The 20,932-nt window shown below is 48.8% G+C and overlaps 1 protein-coding gene across 1 annotated transcript; it reads right to left on the bottom strand.

Annotated features, from left to right (window-relative positions):
* Positions 1 to 11,417: 11,417 nt before the first annotated feature.
* LOC127336131 (uncharacterized) lies at positions 11,418 to 14,498 on the bottom strand. Its single transcript, XM_051362906.2, has 6 exons — positions 14,319 to 14,498; positions 13,458 to 13,617; positions 12,707 to 13,369; positions 12,104 to 12,548; positions 11,888 to 11,969; positions 11,418 to 11,804 (listed from the first exon to the last, which is right to left on the bottom strand). Exons 1-6 carry the CDS (start codon positions 14,346 to 14,348, stop codon positions 11,592 to 11,594), a joined length of 1,593 nt encoding a protein of 530 aa, XP_051218866.1. The 5' UTR covers positions 14,349 to 14,498; the 3' UTR covers positions 11,418 to 11,591.
* Positions 14,499 to 20,932: the final 6,434 nt, after the last annotated feature.

Here is a 20,932-nt window from a genome sequence, read left to right as displayed (position 1 = left end):
CACAATAGGCTTGGCAACCCAAATGGTTCTTTTCTTGACACCACATTGAGCACCAACATATTTGGCAAACACATTGCCACCCTTATCCTTACGAAGAGAATAAACATCATTAATGATGATAGAGTTGGATGAGGTACCAATAGTGCACAAGGAGGAGATGTGGCCCTTCTCACGGCATATGTAGCAAGTTCTTTTCTTCTCCTTCTTCTCACTAGATTTCTCCACAATGGGAGCATTGGCTTGATTCTTCTTGGGAAGTGGAATTTCTTCAACTTGAGGTTGAATATGAGTTTGAGCTTGAGGCCGCTTCCCTTTTTGCTTCTTCTTCAAAGGGCAAGATCTAACGTGGTGCCCTTCAATTTTGCACTTGAAGCAAACGATCTTGGCCGGGTCTTTGACTTGTACTTTGCCCTTCTTCTTCTTGTTGTTCTTGGACTTGATCTTGTTGTTGGAGTTGAATCCAAGTCCACTCTTGTCATTGGGGGATTGTTGCACACTTAACATCTTATCAAGTTTGCATTTCCCTTCATGACCCTTTACCAAGTCGTTCTTCAAAGAAGAGACTTGGGCCTTGAGCTCTTTGATTTCCTCTACATGGTTAGTAACAACACAAGTACTAGAGGAAGTAGAACCTTCATTGTTAGAGCAACAAGGCAATGAAGATAATTCATCACAAGATTTAGCAATATTATGAGTGGATGAATTACTAGGACTAGCACATGGCAATATAACATTTTGAGTAGTAGTGCTAGTACCCACATGAGGCTCACAAGGTGTTGCCTTAGATATTATAGCCTCATGAGCTAACTTTAGCCTATCATGAGAGGCTAGAAGATCCTCATAGGAGCTAGAAAGCTTTCCATGAATTTCTCCCAATTTCCCATAATTGCTAGTTAGCAAATCAAGTTGAGCCCTTAGCTCAACATTCTCCTTCAAGGTAGATGCTTCACAAGAAGTAGAGTTAGTAGCACAAGCATCATTATCAATAGCAATAGGAGAAGGCAAGTTGGCATGCACTTTTAGATAAGAAGCTTTAAGTTGCTCATGCGACTCGGTGAGTTTGGTGAGCGCACTCTCAATGACCCTTGAGCCCTTTTTGAGTTGCTCAAAATCCTCAAGGAGTTTAGCATTAACAAACACAAGCTTATCATTTTTTAGCTTTAGTTCATTTGCCATCTCAAGAGCTCTATCATGGTTTTCCTTTTCTCTAGACAATTCTAGAGCAAAGGTCTCCTCAAGAGCTTCCTTGATGGTTTGTTCTTCTTCAAGTTCATTCTTTAAAGATGCTACATCATCGGCATACTCTCGTTCAAGAGCACCCTTTTTATCAATGGTGTTCTCATGCATCCAAATAAGTTTTTGGCTCTCAATAGCGGTAGTCAAGATTTCAAAGAAGTGAGTGCTAGCAATTTTATCTTTGCAAATAATCTTGAATACACTCTTACCCTTATCGCGTAGAGAGACAACCCAATCCTCTTCTTCATAAACATCCTCATCCTTATCACCACGAGAAGTATGAGGTTCCATGGTAGGAGATACCGTGGAACCCTTGGCCATAAGGCACATATGAGAACCGTGAGATAAAGATGAGGAGTTACTTGAGGCTCCTTTCAAGATCTTGTCTTGACCAATAGAATCTTTGGTTTCCTCTACAATGTTAGTCACACAACAACTAGAGGAAATAGAAGCATTTTTATCATGGCCACAAGACAAAGCAAGCATATCATCATTAGATTTATTCAAGCAACTTACACATGATATGCAAGGACTATCAACACAAGCATGTAAATCATTTCTAGTGCTAGATGTGTTTGAGTCCGTAGATGAAACATTGCATTGAGATAGAGATGAAGAATCATCAATAGAAAGCTTAATATCAACATTGCAATTTTCATCACCACTCACCATATCATTACCTTGTGTCTTGACACACTTTGGTGAAGTGGATGAAGATGAGAACTCATCACGGCCGGAAGTGGAAGCAATGCAATCATCCTTAATAATATTGGACACATCATATTTATCTTGAATTTTTGTCCATAACTCATGAGCGCTCCCAAAAGGCATGATTGAAGAAGTAACTACATTGCTCACAACAATGGAAAACACATGAGAAGCAAGAGCATCGAGGCAAGAGTTTTTCTCCTCCTCAAGAGATAAATTTTGAGGATCCTTAGGAGAAGAAAAACCCATGCCAAGAAATCGCTCCATGTCCGGAGACATACGCCGCAAAATATTAAGCACATAAATTTTCCATAGATCATAATTTGTGCCATCAAATATAACCAAGTTATTGTGCGCTAATCCCCTAACCGACATCTTTACTCTCAAGGCGGTGAAGCCTAAGAATGAGAGACCTTGCTCTGATACCAATTGAAAGGACACGGATGTTGCCTAGAGGGGGGGGGGGGGTGAATAGGCGATTTAAAACTTTTACGAGATGGGCTTAACAAATGCGGAATAAAACTAGCGTTTACTTTGTCAAGCCCAAAGCCTATATACTATGGTTCACCTATGTGCACCAACAACTTATTCTAAGCAAGAGTTCACCTATGTGCACAAACAACTTATGCTAAGCAATACAAGCAAGTATATGATAACAAGATATATATAACTTCAAGCACGATGGCTATCACAAGGTAAAGTGCATAAGTAAAGAGCTCGGGTATAGAGATAACCGAGGCACGCGGGAGACGATGAATTATCCCGGAGTTCACACTCTTGCGAGTGCTAATCTCCGGTGGAGAGGTGCGGTTGCTTAGTGCTCCCGAACGCCACAAGAGGCTCACCTTGAGGTGTGGTTGCTCGATGCACACCAACGCCACAAAGGCCTCACCCCAAGATGCGGTACTCACACCACACACCGAACGCCACGAAGGCGCCTCACCTAAATCTCCGGTGACCCTCGCCACAAAGGCCTAGGTCACGGTTCCACTAAGGGATTTCCTTCGAGGCGGAAACCGGGCCTTACACAAAGATTGGGGCACACATCCACAACTTAATTGGAGGCTCCCAACAAATCGCCACAAAGGCCTAGAATCCGTCTAGGGTTCCAAGAACCCAAGAGTAACAACTTCCTTGCTTTCACCTCCACGAATCACCGTGAAGAACTCAAACCGATGCACCAAATGCAATGGCAAGAACACCACAAAGATGCTCAAGTCCTTCTCTCTCAAATTCCAACAAAGCTACAAAAGCTATTGGGGGAATAAGAGAGGAAGAACAAAGGAATTCACAAAGAACACCAAGATCAAGATCTAGAGGATTCCACTCACAAAGAGATGGATTTGATTGGTAGAAAAGTAGATCTAGATCTCCTCTCTCTTTTCCCTCAAATGGGGGCAAGAATCATGGAGGGATTGAGAGATAGTGCAAGCTTCTCTAGTTCAACAATGGAGGAGAGAGAGAGTGAGAGAAGCTCAGCCCAAGGAGGAAGAAGGGGTGTATTTATACCCCCCAAGAAAATCGAGCCGTTTGGGCAAAAGCAGGCCGGATATTCCGGCCCAAGTTGGGGCCGGATTATCCAGGCCGGATAATCCGGCCTCAGTGGACAAAACCTGGACAAAATCCGGCCAAAAATCCGGCCCCTATCCAGAGCTGCTTTTCTTCCGGTCCTTAGACGATTTCGGGGGGGCCGGATATTTCCGAAATATCCGGCCCGGATAATCCGGCCCGGATATTTCTGAAAAATCCGGCCTGGCAAAACTGCAGAAACACCAAAACTAAAACGGGCATAACTTTAGCATCCGGACTCCGATTTTGATGATCTTGGGCTTGTTTTGAAGCTAGGAACAAGCTCTACAAGATCATGCAGGAAACCATCATAGTCCAACAAGGTAGGATAGAAACAAATGATGAAAGGTTTGACCTATCTAAAAAAGACATACCGGTAAAACCTCCAATCTCGAAAATGCAACAAGTTGCCCATGCAAAAACCATTCTCAATGAACTAGAGCTTGTCATGAGAATAAGCACAAGCTCTAAAACATCACATGGATAAGATTCAAATAATAACCAAGAAAGATGATGTAAGGATGCAAAGGTTTGAGCTCTCTCCGAACGATACGATCGAGTTACTCACTCGAGAGCCCTCTTGATAGTACGGCAACTAAACTATAAACCGGTCTCCAACTACACTATGAGACCGGTGAGAAACAAACCCTATCAAGAGCAAACCTTATACTTGCGCATTCCACTTGAGCTCGATGACGACGATCTTGACCTCAACAAGATGGAACTCCTTTCTTGCTTGTGCTTGCTTGACGAAGTCTTGTGGATTGCTCCCCCATAATCCACCATGGGAGAGCTTCTTCTTCGGCGCATCTTCACATAACCATGACCACCATGTGGATGGCAAGACTCAAGCAAAGGACCTCTTCGAGATGGCTCATCTTGAACTTGCACTTCATTTCTTCATTCTTCATCATGTTGATGTCTTGAAGTAACTTGAGGGCTCACTTCATCTTCATCTTCAAGACATACTTGACACTTGATATCTTTCACCAATTTCTTCTTATTGCAACCTTGAAGCCAACATATGGTTCAAGAATTGCCTATGGACAACTCCTACAAATATAACTCAATGCAAACATTAGTCCATAGGGATTGTCATTAATTACCAAAACCACACATGGGGGCTCCATGCACTTTCAGGGTCTCCATCGCCGCGTCCAGCAGCCCTCTATCCTTCCACTTCACCAGCATCCGCCATTGCTGCATGTAAATGATCATTTTGTACAAGGCATCAGCCGGTTTGCCAATAAGAACACCCTCCATAGTAAGCTTATTACGAATATTCCATAACGTCCAAGCTAACGCCGCGAAGGAAAACCAAACGATCCTCCTATACGCCCCGGATAAGCCATGCGATATAGCAAGGAAATCCCCTACCCCGGCAGGGTTCCACGAGCAATGCAGGAGTTCCCTAACTCCCGCCCACACTATCAAATCCCCTACCCCGGCAGGGTTCCACGAGCAATCCACTATCACCGAGTTGCGTGGCTTTCTGGGATTGACTGGGTACTACCGCAAGTTTGTCCGGAATTACGGCATTATTGCTAAGCCACTCACAAATCTCCTGAAGAAGAAAGGATTCCTCTGGGATGCCTCGGCAACGGCTGCGTTTCTCGCACTCAAAGAAGCTATGATGACCACACCAAAGGTCTTGCAACCGCGGACTTCACGAAGCAGTTCACTGTCGAGACTGACGCCTGTGACACTGGCATAGGCGCGGTTCTGATGCAAGATCACCACCCCCTGGCTTTTCTCAGCAAGCCGTTAAGTGTGCAGCATCAACATTTTTCGATATATGAGAAAGAATTTCTGGCTCTAATCATGGCAGTTGAGCGTTTGGCGCCCTTATCTTCAGAGAGGAGAATTTGTGGTAAAAACTGATCATCATAGCCTCAGCTTCCTGGAGAATCAGGACCTCCAGTCCCCGCTACAGCGCAAGGCAATGGCCAGGCTCATGGGCCTTCAGTTCAAAATTCAGTATAGGAAGGGCGCAGAGAATCACGCGGCGGACGCTCTATCACGCGTTGGCCACTTACTAGCCATCCAAGCCAGCTCATCAGTGCAGCCGGCGTGGCTCCAGGAGGTGCTCAATTCGTACACCACGGACAAGGTGGCACAGGATCGTCTCGCCCAATTGGCATTGGCCAGCCCGGATGAGCATGGGTACGAGTTAAGCCAGGGACTGATTCGATTCCATGGACGCCTCTGGATCGGCGACAATGCCGCGTTGCAGACCAAGCTCATCGCCGCGCTCCACTCCAGCGCCGTGGGCGGTCACTCCGGCGCCCAGGCCACTTACCAGCGCGTCAAGCGGCTCTTCGCGTGGACTGGCATGAAGACGGCGATTGAAGAATTCGTGCGCCAGTGTGACACCTGCCAGCACGCCAAGCACACCCACTCGCACCCTGCTGGGCTGCTGCAACCACTGCCGGTTCCAGCGGGCGCGTGGCGCGACATTACGATGGACTTCATCGACGGCTTGCCGGTGTCCGATGGTTTTGATGCCATCCTGGTCGTCGTCGACTGCTTCACTAAGTACGCGCATTTCATTCCACTCCGACATCCTTACTCTGCTCCCAAGGTCGCCAGAGTCTTCGTCGACAACATCGTCAAGCTTCACGGGATGCCCCACTCGATCACATCTGATCGCGATGCCATATTCACCAGCAACTTCTGGAAGCTGTTGTTCAAGACTCTGGGCACCAAACTTCAGTACACAACGGCGTACCATCCGCAGACTGATGGACAGAGTGAGCGCGTCAATCAGTGTCTCGAGATGTTCCTTAGGTGTGCTGTGCAGGACAAACCCAAGCAATGGCGTGCCCTGCTGCCGCTCGCTGAATTATGGTACAACTCCACCTTTCATACTTCTTTGGGCTGCTCCCCATTCAAGGCTCTGTATGGACATGAACCAGATTTGGGTGCACTGCCGGCTGTCGAGGAAGATTCACCAGTGTCAGGCATGTTGATGGACCGTGCTGCTCAAATAGAGATACTGAAGCAACGACTGACTGAAGCGCAGAATAGGATGAAGATGTATGCAGATCGCAAGCGGTCCGAGCGGGAGTTCCAAGTTGGCGACATGGTGCTGCTGAAGCTTCAGCCCTATGCACAAGCATCAGTGGTAAACAGACCATACCCTAAACTTGCCTATAAATACTTTGGGCCCTATACTGTGTTGGAAAAAATTGGTCAGGTGGCTTATAGGCTGGCTTTGCCGGCTGAATCCAAAATACACAATGTGTTTCATGTATCTCAAATCAAGGAGTACCATGCCAATCATACACCAGTTTACAAGGAATTGCCAGAACCACCCGAGCTTGACACAATTGATACAACTCCAGAAAAGGTTCTGGATCGCCGGCTGGTTAAGAAAGGGAATGCTGCACTACCTCAAGTGTTGATCAAGTGGAAGAACTTGCCCGACGATGCTGCTACTTGGGAGAATTGGGAAGCACTCAAGGTTAAGTTTCCATGTGTGCTGACTTGGGGACAAGTCAGTTCTGCTGGAGAGGGTACTGTCACGTCTGATGGTGTGCCTTAGGCATGGATGGGCGCCACCGTGAGCCAAAGGCGTGTGTGTGGGTGGCGCCAGCAGTGTGTGTGTGTGTTAAGTTAACGGGGCCCACTGGGCGTGTGAGAGGTAGGGCTAAGGGCCAGCTGTGTGGCGTGGTGTGTGTGGCTACATAGAGGGAGATCTGCTGTAACCGAATGAGTTAAGTCTGAAGAAATAGAAACGAAGCAAACTATCTCCTTCTCTCTGCTTTGTTTTGTTTCTCCTTTCTTCCTTCACACGATTTCTGTGTGTAGATCTGATCCTCACGCTGATCATCATACCAGCAAGGGGGATATTACAGGGAGCGCCTCTGGTTACTGTAGCGATGGAGAGAGGAAAAGGGGAGGCAAAATCGAAGAGTCAGTTTACTGTGTACTCGCGATTACAAATCCCACAGGATTTCCAAATATCACAACCGGCCTAAAGTCACTGAAATCTCCACATAAGGTAATTCTCAAGTCCGATCCGATTCCAAGCTTTAAATTGTTTACCACAATCTTTCTGCAAGGGTTTCGATTTAGATCGGTTCCCGTTTCCTTCTAACCTTTCATCGGCATTCAAATGGATCACACGCCGAAACGCATTAGCTTAAGAATCGGGAGAACGGCTGTCTGATCGAGATATTGCAATGTCGATGCGCGGCATGTGCCCTAGCCTGTCGCACATGTCGACCAGTACCTGGCTATCTGCCAAAAACAAAACAAAAAAAAGCGATTCTGCCCTAGTCTGTTGCACATGGCGCAATCGTAGGCTGCCGATGGAACCGCGGTCGCATTTCCTGACCGGAGACGTGAGATTTTCATGTGCTTCGGTGATCTACATGATTGGGACCTGAACTGCGCTGAGCAATCGCCGTAGTTTAGTTCCAGACTTGCTTAATAATGTAGCACTGTTGAGTGCTGCCACTTGTGTCATTGTGTGGTTTAGTGTGAGGGTGAAGATAGTTCGATGTTGAGATTTCTCACGATGTCATGTAAGATTTGAGGTCTGGGACATGTAGCTCAGCTCGGGTACTCGAGTATGTCCATATTCCAACTGTTCAGTGCTTTATGCAGAGTCACTTGTCCATCAGTCGTTGCTGATCATCGTACGAATCTGCACAATACTTGCCGGATGGAGTTCAGCTTGGTTCTATTTGCGGCTCTCCGTTGTAAATCATACCAGGACTCTGCAATTCTGTAACTTAGAGCATCTCCACTCGTGCCCCCGACGAGGCCCCCGAGCGACGTTTTTTCCATCCGGACGGCGAAATTCGGCCCAGTCACGCCCCCGGTTCCTCGTTTTCGTCCGGATTTGGCCCTTCATCCATCCGGCGAGCCCACGCCATCCCCGGCCCCCCGGGGCGCGCTCGGGGACTCCGGACGAAAGATTTTGGCGCGAAACGTCGTGTGGACCCGCGTAGTCGGCGACTGGAAAACCAAATCCTGTCGATTTTCCCTCCAATTTGCTTACATATCCCCATTCCCTCCAATTTGCTTGCATATCCCCATTCTCTCCCGCCGAAATTCCCCAATCTCCTCGTCTTCCAGCTCCAGTTCCCGGCGGCGTCTTCTCGTCCACCACCACTCTCCTCCTCGTCCTCTCGTCCACCAAAATGCCGCCGAAGGCGCCGGCGAGGAAGATGCGGGCGAAGAAGACGAAGCCGCCGAGCATGTCGAACGCCGAGTGGGCGGCGGACGAGAAACGGCGCGAGGTGGAAACAAGCGGCAGCCCAGGACGAACAAGCGAGGATGGTCAGCATGGCCATGGGCGGCGGCAGCATGTTCCCCGGCCAATGGCCGACGCAAGGTACAACCAGTTCCCCGTCGTCCTTCTCCCCTTCGCTGTACTCGCCGTCGCCGACTGCCGTGTTCCAAGAGGGCGCCTACGTCCAACCGTCCAGGCCCACGCCGTCGCCGCCCGAGCTTGACGTCGGCGGCCAGTTCGTGGACACCTCGCCGGCCATGCGACGAGGGCCGCTCGCGTTCGGTGCGATGGCGGCGCCGAACGAAGAGGAGATCCACGAGATGATCACCTCCGGCTCCGCCGCCGCCGCTGCGAGCCCGGGGTTTTTCATGGCCGCCGCCGCTGCGTGCCCGGGGTTCTTCACGCAAGAGGAGCAGAGGGCGACGGCCGCTGTGGCGGCGCGCAACGAGCATCGGGAGGATGTTGCCGATGGAAGCCAAGCCGTCGAAGAAGAAGACGAGGAAGAAGAAGAGCCAACACAAGCCGCCGCCAACCTGTCGAAGGGGAAGAAGAAGAGGAAGAAGGACTCGCCGCCTGCCGAACCGCGTATCAAATGGACGCTGAAGGAAGAGGAGTGCCTCGCCGAAGCTTGGAAGGCCGTGTCCATGAACGGCATAATCGGGGCCAATCAGTCGTTCGACACATATTGGCTTCGAGTGAAGCAGGCGTACGAGGAGCGCAAACTCGTCGATCCCTACTTCAACAAGACGAACATGAACGTGTTCCGGGGAGACAAGGCAATGGCCACCCATTGGGGGCTCATGCAGACGGCGTGCGCAGAAATGGCACGGCATACGGGGAGGAGTGCGAGAAACGGCCGATCAGCGGCCACGACTTGGAGCAAAAGGTATGCTCCGTCGACCCTGCATCACCGAGGTACATCGTCGTTAGCTGACCCGTATCGCCGTGCTCTTTTTTCCCCAGCTGCGCCGAGCTTTGGACATGTACACGGACGACACCGGCCTGCAGTTCAAGTTCCTCAACGTCTACGCCCGCCTCGAGAAGTGCGAGAAGTGGAAGGAAGTCCGCACGACCCTCTCGAAGAGCAAGACCGAGCAGTACAACCCCGACGCTCCGGCGGCAAGCGCGGCGGAAGGGCGCCCTGAACTCGGCCAGAAGAAGCTCAAAGAGCTCAAAAAGACGGGCAATCCCGCCGACAGGATGCAGGCGTCGATCGACAAGTGCTCGGGCGACGGGCGGACGCACGCCGACGGGAGGACCGTCCCGTGCGACGGCAGGTGGCGGGAGATGCGCGCCAACCCAGGCGTCCGGATCGCCTGTCGAAGACGACGGCGGCGGCGAAGAAGAGGAACACGCACTTGGTGTTCCTCATGGGCGGCGGCGACATGGAACCGATGGACGAGGAGACGAGGAATTGGTACTGTGGCCACCGCAGCGACATCCTCCGAGCCACTCCGGCCGCTCCTTCGTCGTCTCCGCCGCTCCTACCTCGTCTCGCCTCACCATCTACCTCGTCGATCGCGGCCGCTTCGACGTCCACTGCCGCTGCTTCATCGTCGGCCGCCGCAGCCGCTTCGGCCACGACGTGTGAGGAAACTGGTCCGTCGGACACCGCCGTGCCGGCCGGGACTGCCGACGAGCCTGTCTCCGTGTAATTTCCCTCCGATCGCCGATCTGTGGCTAATCCTTTTGCTCCTTTTGCCGATCAACTGGCCGTACTTGTAGCGCGGGACGGCGGTTTGTTTGAATTTAAACTCTATCCGCCGAACTCCGGGTGGACGACTGGAAAGACGGTACTCCCCACGACTTATTTTCGTCCAATCCGGCGGTTGTTTCGTCCGGATTTGGGCGTGGGGAGCGCCAACGAGTGGGGATGCTCTTAGATGTTCAGAGGAAGGATGCACTTTTTTTTTTATTGTGAATATTCATGCATTCAGTTGCATGCCTGGTCAAATACTCCACATTGTCGACGTATAAATACCAGCATCACCGACCACATGATTCCAACCGTATATTGCAAGGCTAAATAATGATTTGTTTCGGCTCTTTTTGCAGTACGGAGGGGTGAAGCACGATATGAAATGTCAACTGTAGATAGATTCAGTGAGTAGTGACAACCGGGCTGCTTTGCACAAGGACTGAAGGTACGGCACTACGGCTACACACGCTACCAGCTAGAACCCTTGCTGACACCAAAGTGACTCAGCCAGTCCATTGTTTCAGGTTTCACGAACTGAAAGTACTTTCCTCGCACCTTTTATTCATCATCAACTGCTGCCCGTTGGTCCTTCTATTCCATAACCATCTCTCTCTGGTCGATTTCACCCACGGCATTCGCTATTCGTTTTGCTGTTCACTGCGTCATGAGATGTACCAATGTACTGCTCTCTGAGACCCGTGAACGTTTCTGTCTAAAGAGACCCGTGAACAGTAACAGAAACAACAATGTAGATCCCAGACATGGCATGACCTGCAACTTGGTTTATCGCGAAAGGAAAGAAAACCAAATGAATCCATTAGTCATTTATAAATGTTTTTTTATACATATGGCCAGCCCATTGTGCTTCTTGATTCTAGTGATTGAAGATTCACTGACGAACAGCTTAGCACATTTTCTTCAAAAAACAACAACTTGGCACATTTCACACTGAGCAAACAAATGTAGGCACTCAAATTATTTATATAAGACACTCAAGAATGTGTACACCTGAATTACCTAGCCAGACATTCTCTTTTCCATACTAAAACCAAGGAATGCTGACTACAGAACTTACGAGGAAACTAGATTTTTCTCACGACAATATTTAACAGCCTACTAGGAGTTGCTAAACATATGCTAAGGTTCACAGAAACAGCCGCAGCATAGGACATGTGACCGTGGGATTCGTCCCGTCTCGCGAATCTGATCGGCCTTTTGAACCGCCCTCGCTGCTTGCTTGTTCATCTTGGCGTTGGCAGAGGCCAGCTTCTCTTCGGCCAGACGGCGTGCCATCTCGAGCTTTTCAGCCATCTTTGCCATCGCGTCGCTTCTCATTTTCTCCGCACGTTCCTGTCACAGAACAACATTTCAGTAATTGTTGGTACAGTAAAAGAAGATATTATGCAGGTGATCAAAATTGACTGAAAATGCACCTCTAGTCTCCTCATTTCGAATTCAACATTTGTTCTTTGGCGGCTCTCCCATGCTTCGATCTTCAGCTCTTCCTTCTTGAATCTAAGTAGTACAAAATACATTTCAGAGTAGATACAGAACTCATCATCCAAAAGATTTAAATATGTGTCTATCTCCCTTTCAAGCTCTCAATACTAGAATAAACGACAAGGTATTAGATAGTCTGACCAGTATACCTAGCTGTATGCTTAGAATTTTCTGCGTCCTCGAATGCTGCCGCACGAGCTGCATATTCCTTCTTCATCCGCTCGAGATCAGCAATAGTCGGTGTTGCAGAGACTAATTCTAGCTCCTCTTTGCTAGCCCATGTTGCAATGTTCATCTTTCCAAGTTGTACACCTAGAGCGGCAATTTCTTTCCTTGCCTTAAGCCTGATTTCATCCTCAGACATTTCATTTGCGCCACCTTTTCTGTTGAAATAAGGACCATCATCTGCATTGTCTTCTCCTATTGATGCTGTCGATCGTCCTCCTACTGGAGTTGATGGTATCGAACAATTCGGGCTCCGACTTGGTGTCATAGACCCAAGTGGTGTTCCGGTTCTTGAAGGGTCCTGACTTGGTATTGGGGTCATTTCTGTGCCCACATCTCTCACAGACACCGATTGAACTGTAGAAATAGCTGCATGCAATAACTCATATCAGTTTTATTTTTTGCGGGAGAATAATTCATATCAGTTGACAGTTAGGCGCACAAATTTAACTGTCAAGCTCAGATCACTTGCATTATTATTAAGATGCTTCCTGTAGTGCTAATACAATAACAAGTGTGAAAGCTACCTTCTGGTTCATTGCAGGGCTGAATTGCAATTGAGCTGGTATGAGTTACTCCCTTCTGATATTCTGCAGTGGCACTAATAGAACTTTCAACTGGACAGATATCTGCATGCCGGACCACCTTCGGCTGATGTGAAGCAAAAGACAGCCTCTCCAATATGCTTCGAGAAGCCGACGAAGCCGGATTGAATCTTTTCATGTTCTGAATGGGCCGAGCAAATGCGCCTCGGTTTGGATGCTTGGGCACAATGGCACCCCTGGGTGCAGCAGAATTCACCTGGTACGCACTCTGGTTCTGTGATGCGCCCTTGGTGGTGTTCTGCTGAACAGTTTGCTTGTTCACGATCCATTTCTCCGCGTCATTCCACTTGGAGGAAGCCTGTCTAGAGAAATACCCTGCCGTCGGATTCTGCGCCCCCGTTTTCTCGCCCCCATGGAACTCAAAGCTGCTGGTACTAGCATTGTCAAGACCGCTGTCACACTCATTACTGTCTTCCTCGACAATTCGTACCGGATGTATCACACTTGAGCTGCTAGGTGCAGGTTGGTGAGCTGAATTCTTGGGCATGTTTTGAACTTTGTAGCTATCCACTGCTGGATCCTTATCTAAAGCTTCAGTGTTGCCAACTGCTGCAGGGCATTTGGAGGCACCAGAGTTGTCTGAAACTGTTTTGCACACCAAGATGGATGTGTGATTTTTTTTCATCAGGAAAAAAGTAAGTTAAGCATAGATAGGCTAGCAGTATGTCTGTACCTTCTTCAAGAACATCACAAACTAACAGTCTGTTCTGCGCCTGTGATGGCTCAACGCTCTTTGAAGGCGATGTCCGCGCCGAGCTGTTGCTGATGACCCTCACGCGATTTTGGGCTCCCAGGAGCTTCATCCTAAGCTTTGTGGGAGAAAGGGCACCTGCCTGCATGAACACCAAAGAGGTAAGTATTTATCTGTGGAGGCACTATTAACTTAAAGTGTCTTGATTTCAAGGTGGTAATTAACCTCTATTATTATACTACTATTTTGCTCTTTCTAGATAGGAATCTTGGAATTTTGTAAACCGTTAAGATTATCGTACTCAAAAGTAGCAGTGTCATGCAAAGATTTTAGACATTTGATTCTACTATTTCCTGACCGGGGGTACCGGGGTAGTGAAATCATCACTGTTAGCCTGTAAATGGTACGAAATGCCGAATTCTTCAGGATGGGCGCTCGTGATTTCCACTATATCAATGCAGAAAGGGTAGTTTTCTCTACACATATTTAGCAATACGCTTACTTTAACTATGCTGTTAGCTGCCCTTTCATTGATAAAACAGATATACCGAAAGAGCGAAAACTCTAAACCGCTAATGAACCTTCTGATACTCTTAACAAAAAGTGCTCAATTTGTCCCCAAATTGCTCAACTCTGGCATTGTTACAGCAAGAGAATAGCTTTAATCTTCTTATAGGAAAAAAGGAGGACTACCAGCACACTGGAGGGGAAAAAGCACATCTATACCCCGAAAAATGAAATGTTTCCGGAAAAGCAAATCAAGGGAAACGTAAATGAAGCATAGACAGAGGCGTCAGAGCAATGAGAACGAGCCACTGCGGTGGCTTGGATGGAAGCTCGTACCTGGACCTTGTGTATCCTCTCGTACTCCATTGCTCTGTGTGCCTCTGCCTGGGCGGCTGCTGAGAGTGAGTGAGGGGGAGGGAGGGAGGAAGAAGAAGGGGGTGGTGGGTAGGAGCGTGAGGGGAGAACTGAACACTACAGCGGTGGGGACTTGGCTACTGTAAGCAGAGATCTAACAGGCACGCTGTGATGCTTGGCCTTTTTTAGTTCTTTTATTACACCCACTGGACAGGAGTCCACGGACCACAGGTCAGTTCACTGGCCATGACAATTTCCTTGCTAGAAATGCATCATCAAACGAGTAAAAAACACAATGCTGCCTGCTAGTAACAGGCACAAATAGTGAGTACCAACAAACTTAGAGCACCTCCAACGAAATACGTAAAACCAAAAAACCTACCTTATAGGGCATATTGATAAAAAAAATTGGTTTCAACAGATGCCCAAAATAAATGGCTCAAATATTTTACAACGTTCCCTAAAATTTGCAGTTGGTGTTGCAATATACAAAACCAACCGGCTACCTCAAAAGAGAATCGGACACTGTCCGTGCGCATAAACTGCCAACACCGGTCACACGCGACTCCAATTCGCTTCCCAGAATGACCGCTCCCCGCGGCTGCCGACCAAATCGTGGACATGGATGCTGCCCCTGGCTAGTCCAACACCCTACCCCGCCCCATCCATACCGCAATCGAGTGCCACCGCGGCAAACCCTAGCCTCGCCACTCCGCCTATATGTTTTTACGACGCCACACACCAACACTCCCTCGAACTCCGTTGTCGTGGCGTGACCGAAGTCGAAGGGGACGCGGCCCACGGCCAAGACTACCGACTCGAAGAGCTGGCGTTGTCCATGTCGGCACGGCCACTCAACCCCTGCCTCCACCCTAGGGAGCAAGAAGAAGGTCGTCGACGGTTGTGAAATGCATGTCGGCTACCATGGATCACCACCAGCCAATTCGTGGTCTCGCTGCTGCCGCTGCCGTGGTTGAGGAGCCAACAACCCCATTCGCGCCGGCCGACCGCAATATGATCAACGAAGTGGCCCAAAGGTAAAATAAAAATCGTTGTCCTTGTTTTTCAATTTTAGAAAATAATGTCCTCATTTCAATGCAATGTAGAAATGACCTTTGTAAACTTAAGTGTTTGTAGTGTTAACGATGAAACTTGGTGCCCTCTTTTACATCTTTCGGAATTTCTTTCCGAAAATTGGTGCCCCAAAAAGGCGTAAAAAGAAATGACACCGTATTTTACATCATTTGTTGGAGATGCTCCTGGACACAATTTTTTCCCTCCTACACACAAAGTGGCCACCCTCTTTGCACGCTCAGCTTTCTCTAGATTAACATAATCACTCTCTCATTACAGAAGGTTAGGGCATGGCCAACGCTACACCGTGGACAGCTGCTCCAGCTGCCATGTAGGTTTGGATGGTCCTAATCAACACATGCAGATTAAAGTGGTCTCTTGCAGGAGATCCCACCTCCTCAATGCTAAAGTTGAAAAAGTGTGAGAGAGTGAGGAGAGAGAGGAGAGGGGATGAGCCGGTGGTGTAGAAAAGAGGTGGGGGAAAAGTAGTTTGAGTCAGATGTGATATCTCGGAATGTTGTGGTTGATTTTTACCTCTCATTTTTTTCTTTGCTTACATGAAAATCTGGGGAAGTAGGTAGGTGCTGCCCCCATTGTACATGCCCTTATCTCCCTCTGTTCTGCAGATCTAACAAAATGGTTAAACATAATCTCAGCTCCCCTCGAGATGCGTGCGCTTTTAACACTCCAAACCCCAAAGCCCCTTTCGGAATAGTATTATTCGTCTAATCAGAGCAGCACGGTGGTGGTCAAACAGAGGTCCCAATGCCGGTGGACTGGACTGGACACCAGCCCTATCCGAGCATCAGCAGCCCCACTCTGAAATACACGACGCAGAGGGAGGGATGGGGCGGCGGCCCCGCCACAGCACACCTCGCCGTGGCAGAAATATTATTGCTCGGATCTCTTGGCGCTTTTCACCGTCCCGTCCCATGTCATCATGCCCTCACCCTCGTCCCCGGATCACGAGGCTGCCATCGGTGTCGTCACCGGATGAATATACTTTTGTCTTCTACCCTCGCTTCGCGTTCGCCAAAGTTGACCGGCGCTTTCTCCGCACGGCTGAAGAATGCAATGTACGATGTACTCGCTATGTTTTTGTTGCATGTATCAAAAATAAATTTTCTATGTATATAAAATAAAGTGTCTTCTCAATATATAGCTATATCTAGACGTGTTTTTAGTGTATAGATATATCCATATCTAAAAAAAAGTCAAGTCACTTATTTAAACAAAGAAAGTATATGAGAAATTTCACTACATGGAAAAATCTTGAAGACGATCTCGGAGCGACCCCTGTGTCGCTCTAGAGCGGGCGACCCGGGAGGAACCCTAGCGCCGATGGCCTCAAGCCTTCGAGCATTCTCCCTCGCCGCCGTTGCCATAGGTCCCGCCAGATAGAGTCGAAGCAGTGACAGCGGCGGCAGGGCCTTCTCCCTCGCGTGCAGGTGGTGCTCTCCCTCGACGACGGCGGCGCGACGACGATTTGGCGGTGAGTAGCCACATAATTCCTGCGAACCTACGCGACCCGGCGCTGATAGGGAGGCGCGGCCTCCCCCGGCGAAAGCGCCCATATGGCTGCGATCGGGGGCTCTGGGCTCGCTCGCGGCCTAGATGGGCCTAGGCGGGCCTGCTACTCTTGGTCATGTGCTACAGGTTGGCGCGATGGCGCCTCTCGACATCGGTCGTTGGACACCATGGTGGTGACGACGGCTAGCTAGGCGGCAACGGGCATGATCCTCACCATCCTGTCCCGTGTGGTTCCGATCGTGGTGAGACGGTTGTCGCCTCCTCCTGCTCCCTAGGTGGAGGTGGTAGTGGTGATGTTGTGGTGGTTGATGTCCTTCTCCTACGGCGGTGTTCCTCTCCTGTCGACGGTTGTGGATAAAGATGACGGCTTCAATCCTTGTCAAACATCTCCAATCCAGCTCGGGCGCCATCTGCGTCACGCTGTATGGTCGGGGAGAAATCCCTGCTCGGCGGCAGCCATAGCTGACCACGGCGGCGCCTACGGGCATCGTTTCCATCTTGGAGACGTGTTCATGGCCTACATTGTGCCTTTCCTCCCCTCGCTCGGGCAGCCTTCCGACCAAATAGATATATGAGGCAACGAATGTAATTTTATGATCGCAGCCCAACCCAAACGGCCGAAACGAACACTTTTCCTGTCCAAAATATATCGAGTCCATGCCCTTGATGCTCATGCTCTGTGGGAACGGCATTGATTGGTCTCGTTCATGTGTTTTGGATTCACTGGTTATGAATGAATTCTGGACATGTGACTCGGGCGAGTCACGCTACATGTTAGTAGGTCACGTAGTGCTAGTGTGCGGTCTACTCCTGCTAGATGATTGAATCGGTGTTGCATGATTTGTTGTAGTCCGCGGGACTGATTAATTGGTTCATCATCAGTGGTAGCCTTAAAACCGTGGTCCAGCGTGGTGGCCAGCCAGCATCTGTACGAATGGAGCATATATTTTGTCCAAATTTTATACGTTCGACTGGTCAAACATGCTGATGATTGAGCACCCAACTTGTTTTGCATTTACCAGGTGTTCTTAGAGCATCTCTACTCGTTGGTGCTCCCCACGCCCAAATCCGGCGATTGTTTCGTTCGGATTGGAGGAAAATTAGGCATGGGGAGCGCCGAAGTTCCAGCCGTCCCCCCGGCAGGACACCCCCAACTTGGGGCATTTGACATATTTCAAACAAATTCGACAAAAAATTTAACAAGTTTGGCAAAAAGCAGTACAATGTTTAACAAGTGTTGAAACAAATGAAGCACACAATTTCACAAGTTTTGAAACAAATAAATAAAGACAGACTAGTTGGCGCCGGCGTTGGCGTTGCATCGGAGCGTCCATATATACTCCACCAGATCATCTAGCAGCTGTTGATGCATTGTAGAGTCTCGGATCTCCTGGCGCATAGCAATGAAGGCGGCCCATGATGTCGGCACCTGGTGATTAGGCTGTGCAAACCCTCTCTCTCATATGGTGCTTGTTGCTCAGCCAGAGGAACCGGATGTTTTTACTCATTTTCAATAATCATATTGTGTAGGCACACACAGCAGTTCATCACCTCCCACATCTGATCTTTGGACCAAGTCATAGCGGGGAACCGGACGACAGAAAATCTCTGCTGGAGGACACCAAATGCACGCTCGACGTCTTTTCGGCAAGCTTCTTGTTTCTTCACAAACTCGCAAAGTTTGGGGGTGCTAGGTTTCGAGATAGTCTTCACAAATGTTGCCCACTTTGGATAGATACCGTCTGCAAGGTAGTATCCTTTGTTGTAGTGCCGACCATTGATCACATAGTTCACCGGGGGAGCATGACCCTCAACAAGCTTGGAAAAGACCGGGGAGCAGTTTAGGACGTTGATGTCATTGTTGGATCCAGACATACCAAAAAAAGAGTGTCAAATCCAGAGATCATGGGTAGCCACTGCTTCAAGTATCACAGTGCAGCCGTTTTTGTGACCCTTGTACATTCCCTGCCACGCAAACGGACAGTTCTTCCATTTCCAATGCATGCAGTAAATGCTTCCAAGCATCCCTGGAAAACCCCTAGCTTCATTTGTTGCAAGGATCATCTAAATGTGTTCGACAGTGGGTGATCTCAAGTAAAAGTCCCCGAACACTGCTATGACGGCCCTGCAGAACCGGTAGAAACAATCAAGGGCGGTGGACTCCGCCATCCGAAGATAGTCATCTGCACTATCACCAGGAGCTCCATACGCCAGCATCCTCATAGCCACTGTGCACTTCTGCAGTGACAAAATTCCAACCAAACCAGTGCAATCCGCATTGCATCTGAAGTAGGGGTCAAAGTCTCGGATGGCATACACAATTTGCAAAAATAGCTTTCTGCTCATCCTGAAACGACGCCGGAAAACACTCTCATCATGCAATGGATTGTCGGCGAAGTAGTCGGCGTACAACATGCAGTAGCCCTCCATTCGTTGTCTCGGCTTGCACTTCCGGCGACCTGGTGCCGACCCACCACGTCGACCAGTTGCCAGTCCGGCGTACATGCTTGACAAGCAACCGAGAATCATCATGTGCTCCTCGTCTTGGGCGGCGGCTGCCATCTCTTCTCGCATAAGCTCGACGAACATCTGTTCCTCCTCTTCGTCCGAGTCCATGGCCGGCGAGGAAAATGGACGAACACCTGACGGGCGTGGTCGAGGCAACCCGAGCCGCGAGCGACGAGGAGTAGGCCAAAGTCGGAAAACAGGCCGGCGGAGGAGCAGCCAGATAGGCCTTCGTCGAAAGACGACGGAATCTGGGCAACAAGCCGGCGGGGTGGTGCCGGCGGCGAGAGAGATACGAGGGGTGGGGGAGATTTTGAGCGAGGTGGCGGTGGGGTTCGTGTGTCGAGCCGCCGACAGATCGGGCCCTTCCCCGCTTTTCACTCGTCCGGAGTCCCCGATAGATCCCCGGGGGACCGGGGATGGCGTGGGCTCGCCGGATGGATGAAGGGCCGAATCCGGACAAAAACGAGGAACCGGGGGTGCGACTGGACCGAATTTCGCCATCCAGATGAAAAAAACGTCGCTCGGGGGCCTCGTCGGGGAGACGAGTAGAGATGCTCTTAACTAATTAGGGATGTCCCGTTTTGTCTCTTGCTTGTAAGACAGAGATCGGACGCTGATCATTTGTACTTGCACGCATACAAAGCAATATGAAACTTTTAACCAAACTAAACCAAACAAAGCAGTATATTTCCTCCATTGTTGTACAATTATCTACATTCATATGTATCTAGACACGTTTTAGTGTGTAAATAAACACGAATTTGGATAAACTCACAAACTTATTTTGGAACAGAGGGAGTACATTCAAGCTTGCAAAGCTATACGTGAAGTTCAACAAAGTTATGTATTGTATTAAGCTAGATCCATATTTTAGTTGTTCCACTACCAACCAAGCATTGTATATCAAACCAGATATACAACAACAAAACATGTACTCTCTCTACCAAAGTATAGCATAATTGTTTTGAACAACTTAATAATGTCAAAGTCAATTGGATTATTTAAATTTGATTATTTTGGAATGCTTGATTTTGGCATGATTGAAACTGGTTCATGTCCTACTTTCGAAACCTTGTGGGGTTGTGGATTGAAGTTTGGAATAAGCCAAACGAGCTATTTATTTCTCCTTCAAAGGAAGGCAAACCAATCCCTTAGTTGCTTCTCTTCTATCTTGGAAAAGTGAGGCGAATGACGGGAATTGAACCCGCTCGCATGGTGGATTCACTATTTCTAGTACATATGAGGTCTCTTAATCCAACCCATGGCATACAAAAGGATTTTTCCATGTGTTGTGCGGTACAATGTTGACCACCTAAAAAGCTTACCGTCCGCTTAGCCTCAGCCAGCCTACAACGTGAAACCATAGAACATGGGAAAACGATCTTAACCGTGTGTGAATATTCGCAAATGGTTTCAAAGGGAAATGTTGTCAGCCAATATCTGCAAGTTCACAAGCAAAAATTGTAATAATTTGTGTTTGTATA

The sequence above is a fragment of the Lolium perenne genome, chromosome 2 (assembly GCF_019359855.2).
Source record: "Lolium perenne isolate Kyuss_39 chromosome 2, Kyuss_2.0, whole genome shotgun sequence".
Taxonomy (NCBI): Eukaryota; Viridiplantae; Streptophyta; class Magnoliopsida; order Poales; family Poaceae; genus Lolium; species Lolium perenne.
Note: the sequence above shows the minus strand (reverse complement) of the source record. Positions and strands in the feature narration are given on the sequence as shown.

What these genes read in the sequence shown, in the direction of transcription:
- LOC127336131 (XM_051362906.2), bottom strand. Translation starts at nt 14,348, where the DNA reads ATGGAGTACGAGAGGATACACAAGGTCCAG. An exon ending in AGAGGATACACAAGGTCCAG is followed by an intron (nt 13,618 to 14,318) that starts GTACGAGCTTCC and finishes GTGTTCATGCAG; the next exon opens with GCAGGTGCCCTTTCTCCCAC. An exon ending in TCGAAATGAGGAGACTAGAG is followed by an intron (nt 11,805 to 11,887) that starts GTGCATTTTCAG and finishes GTTCTGTGACAG; the next exon opens with GAACGTGCGGAGAAAATGAG.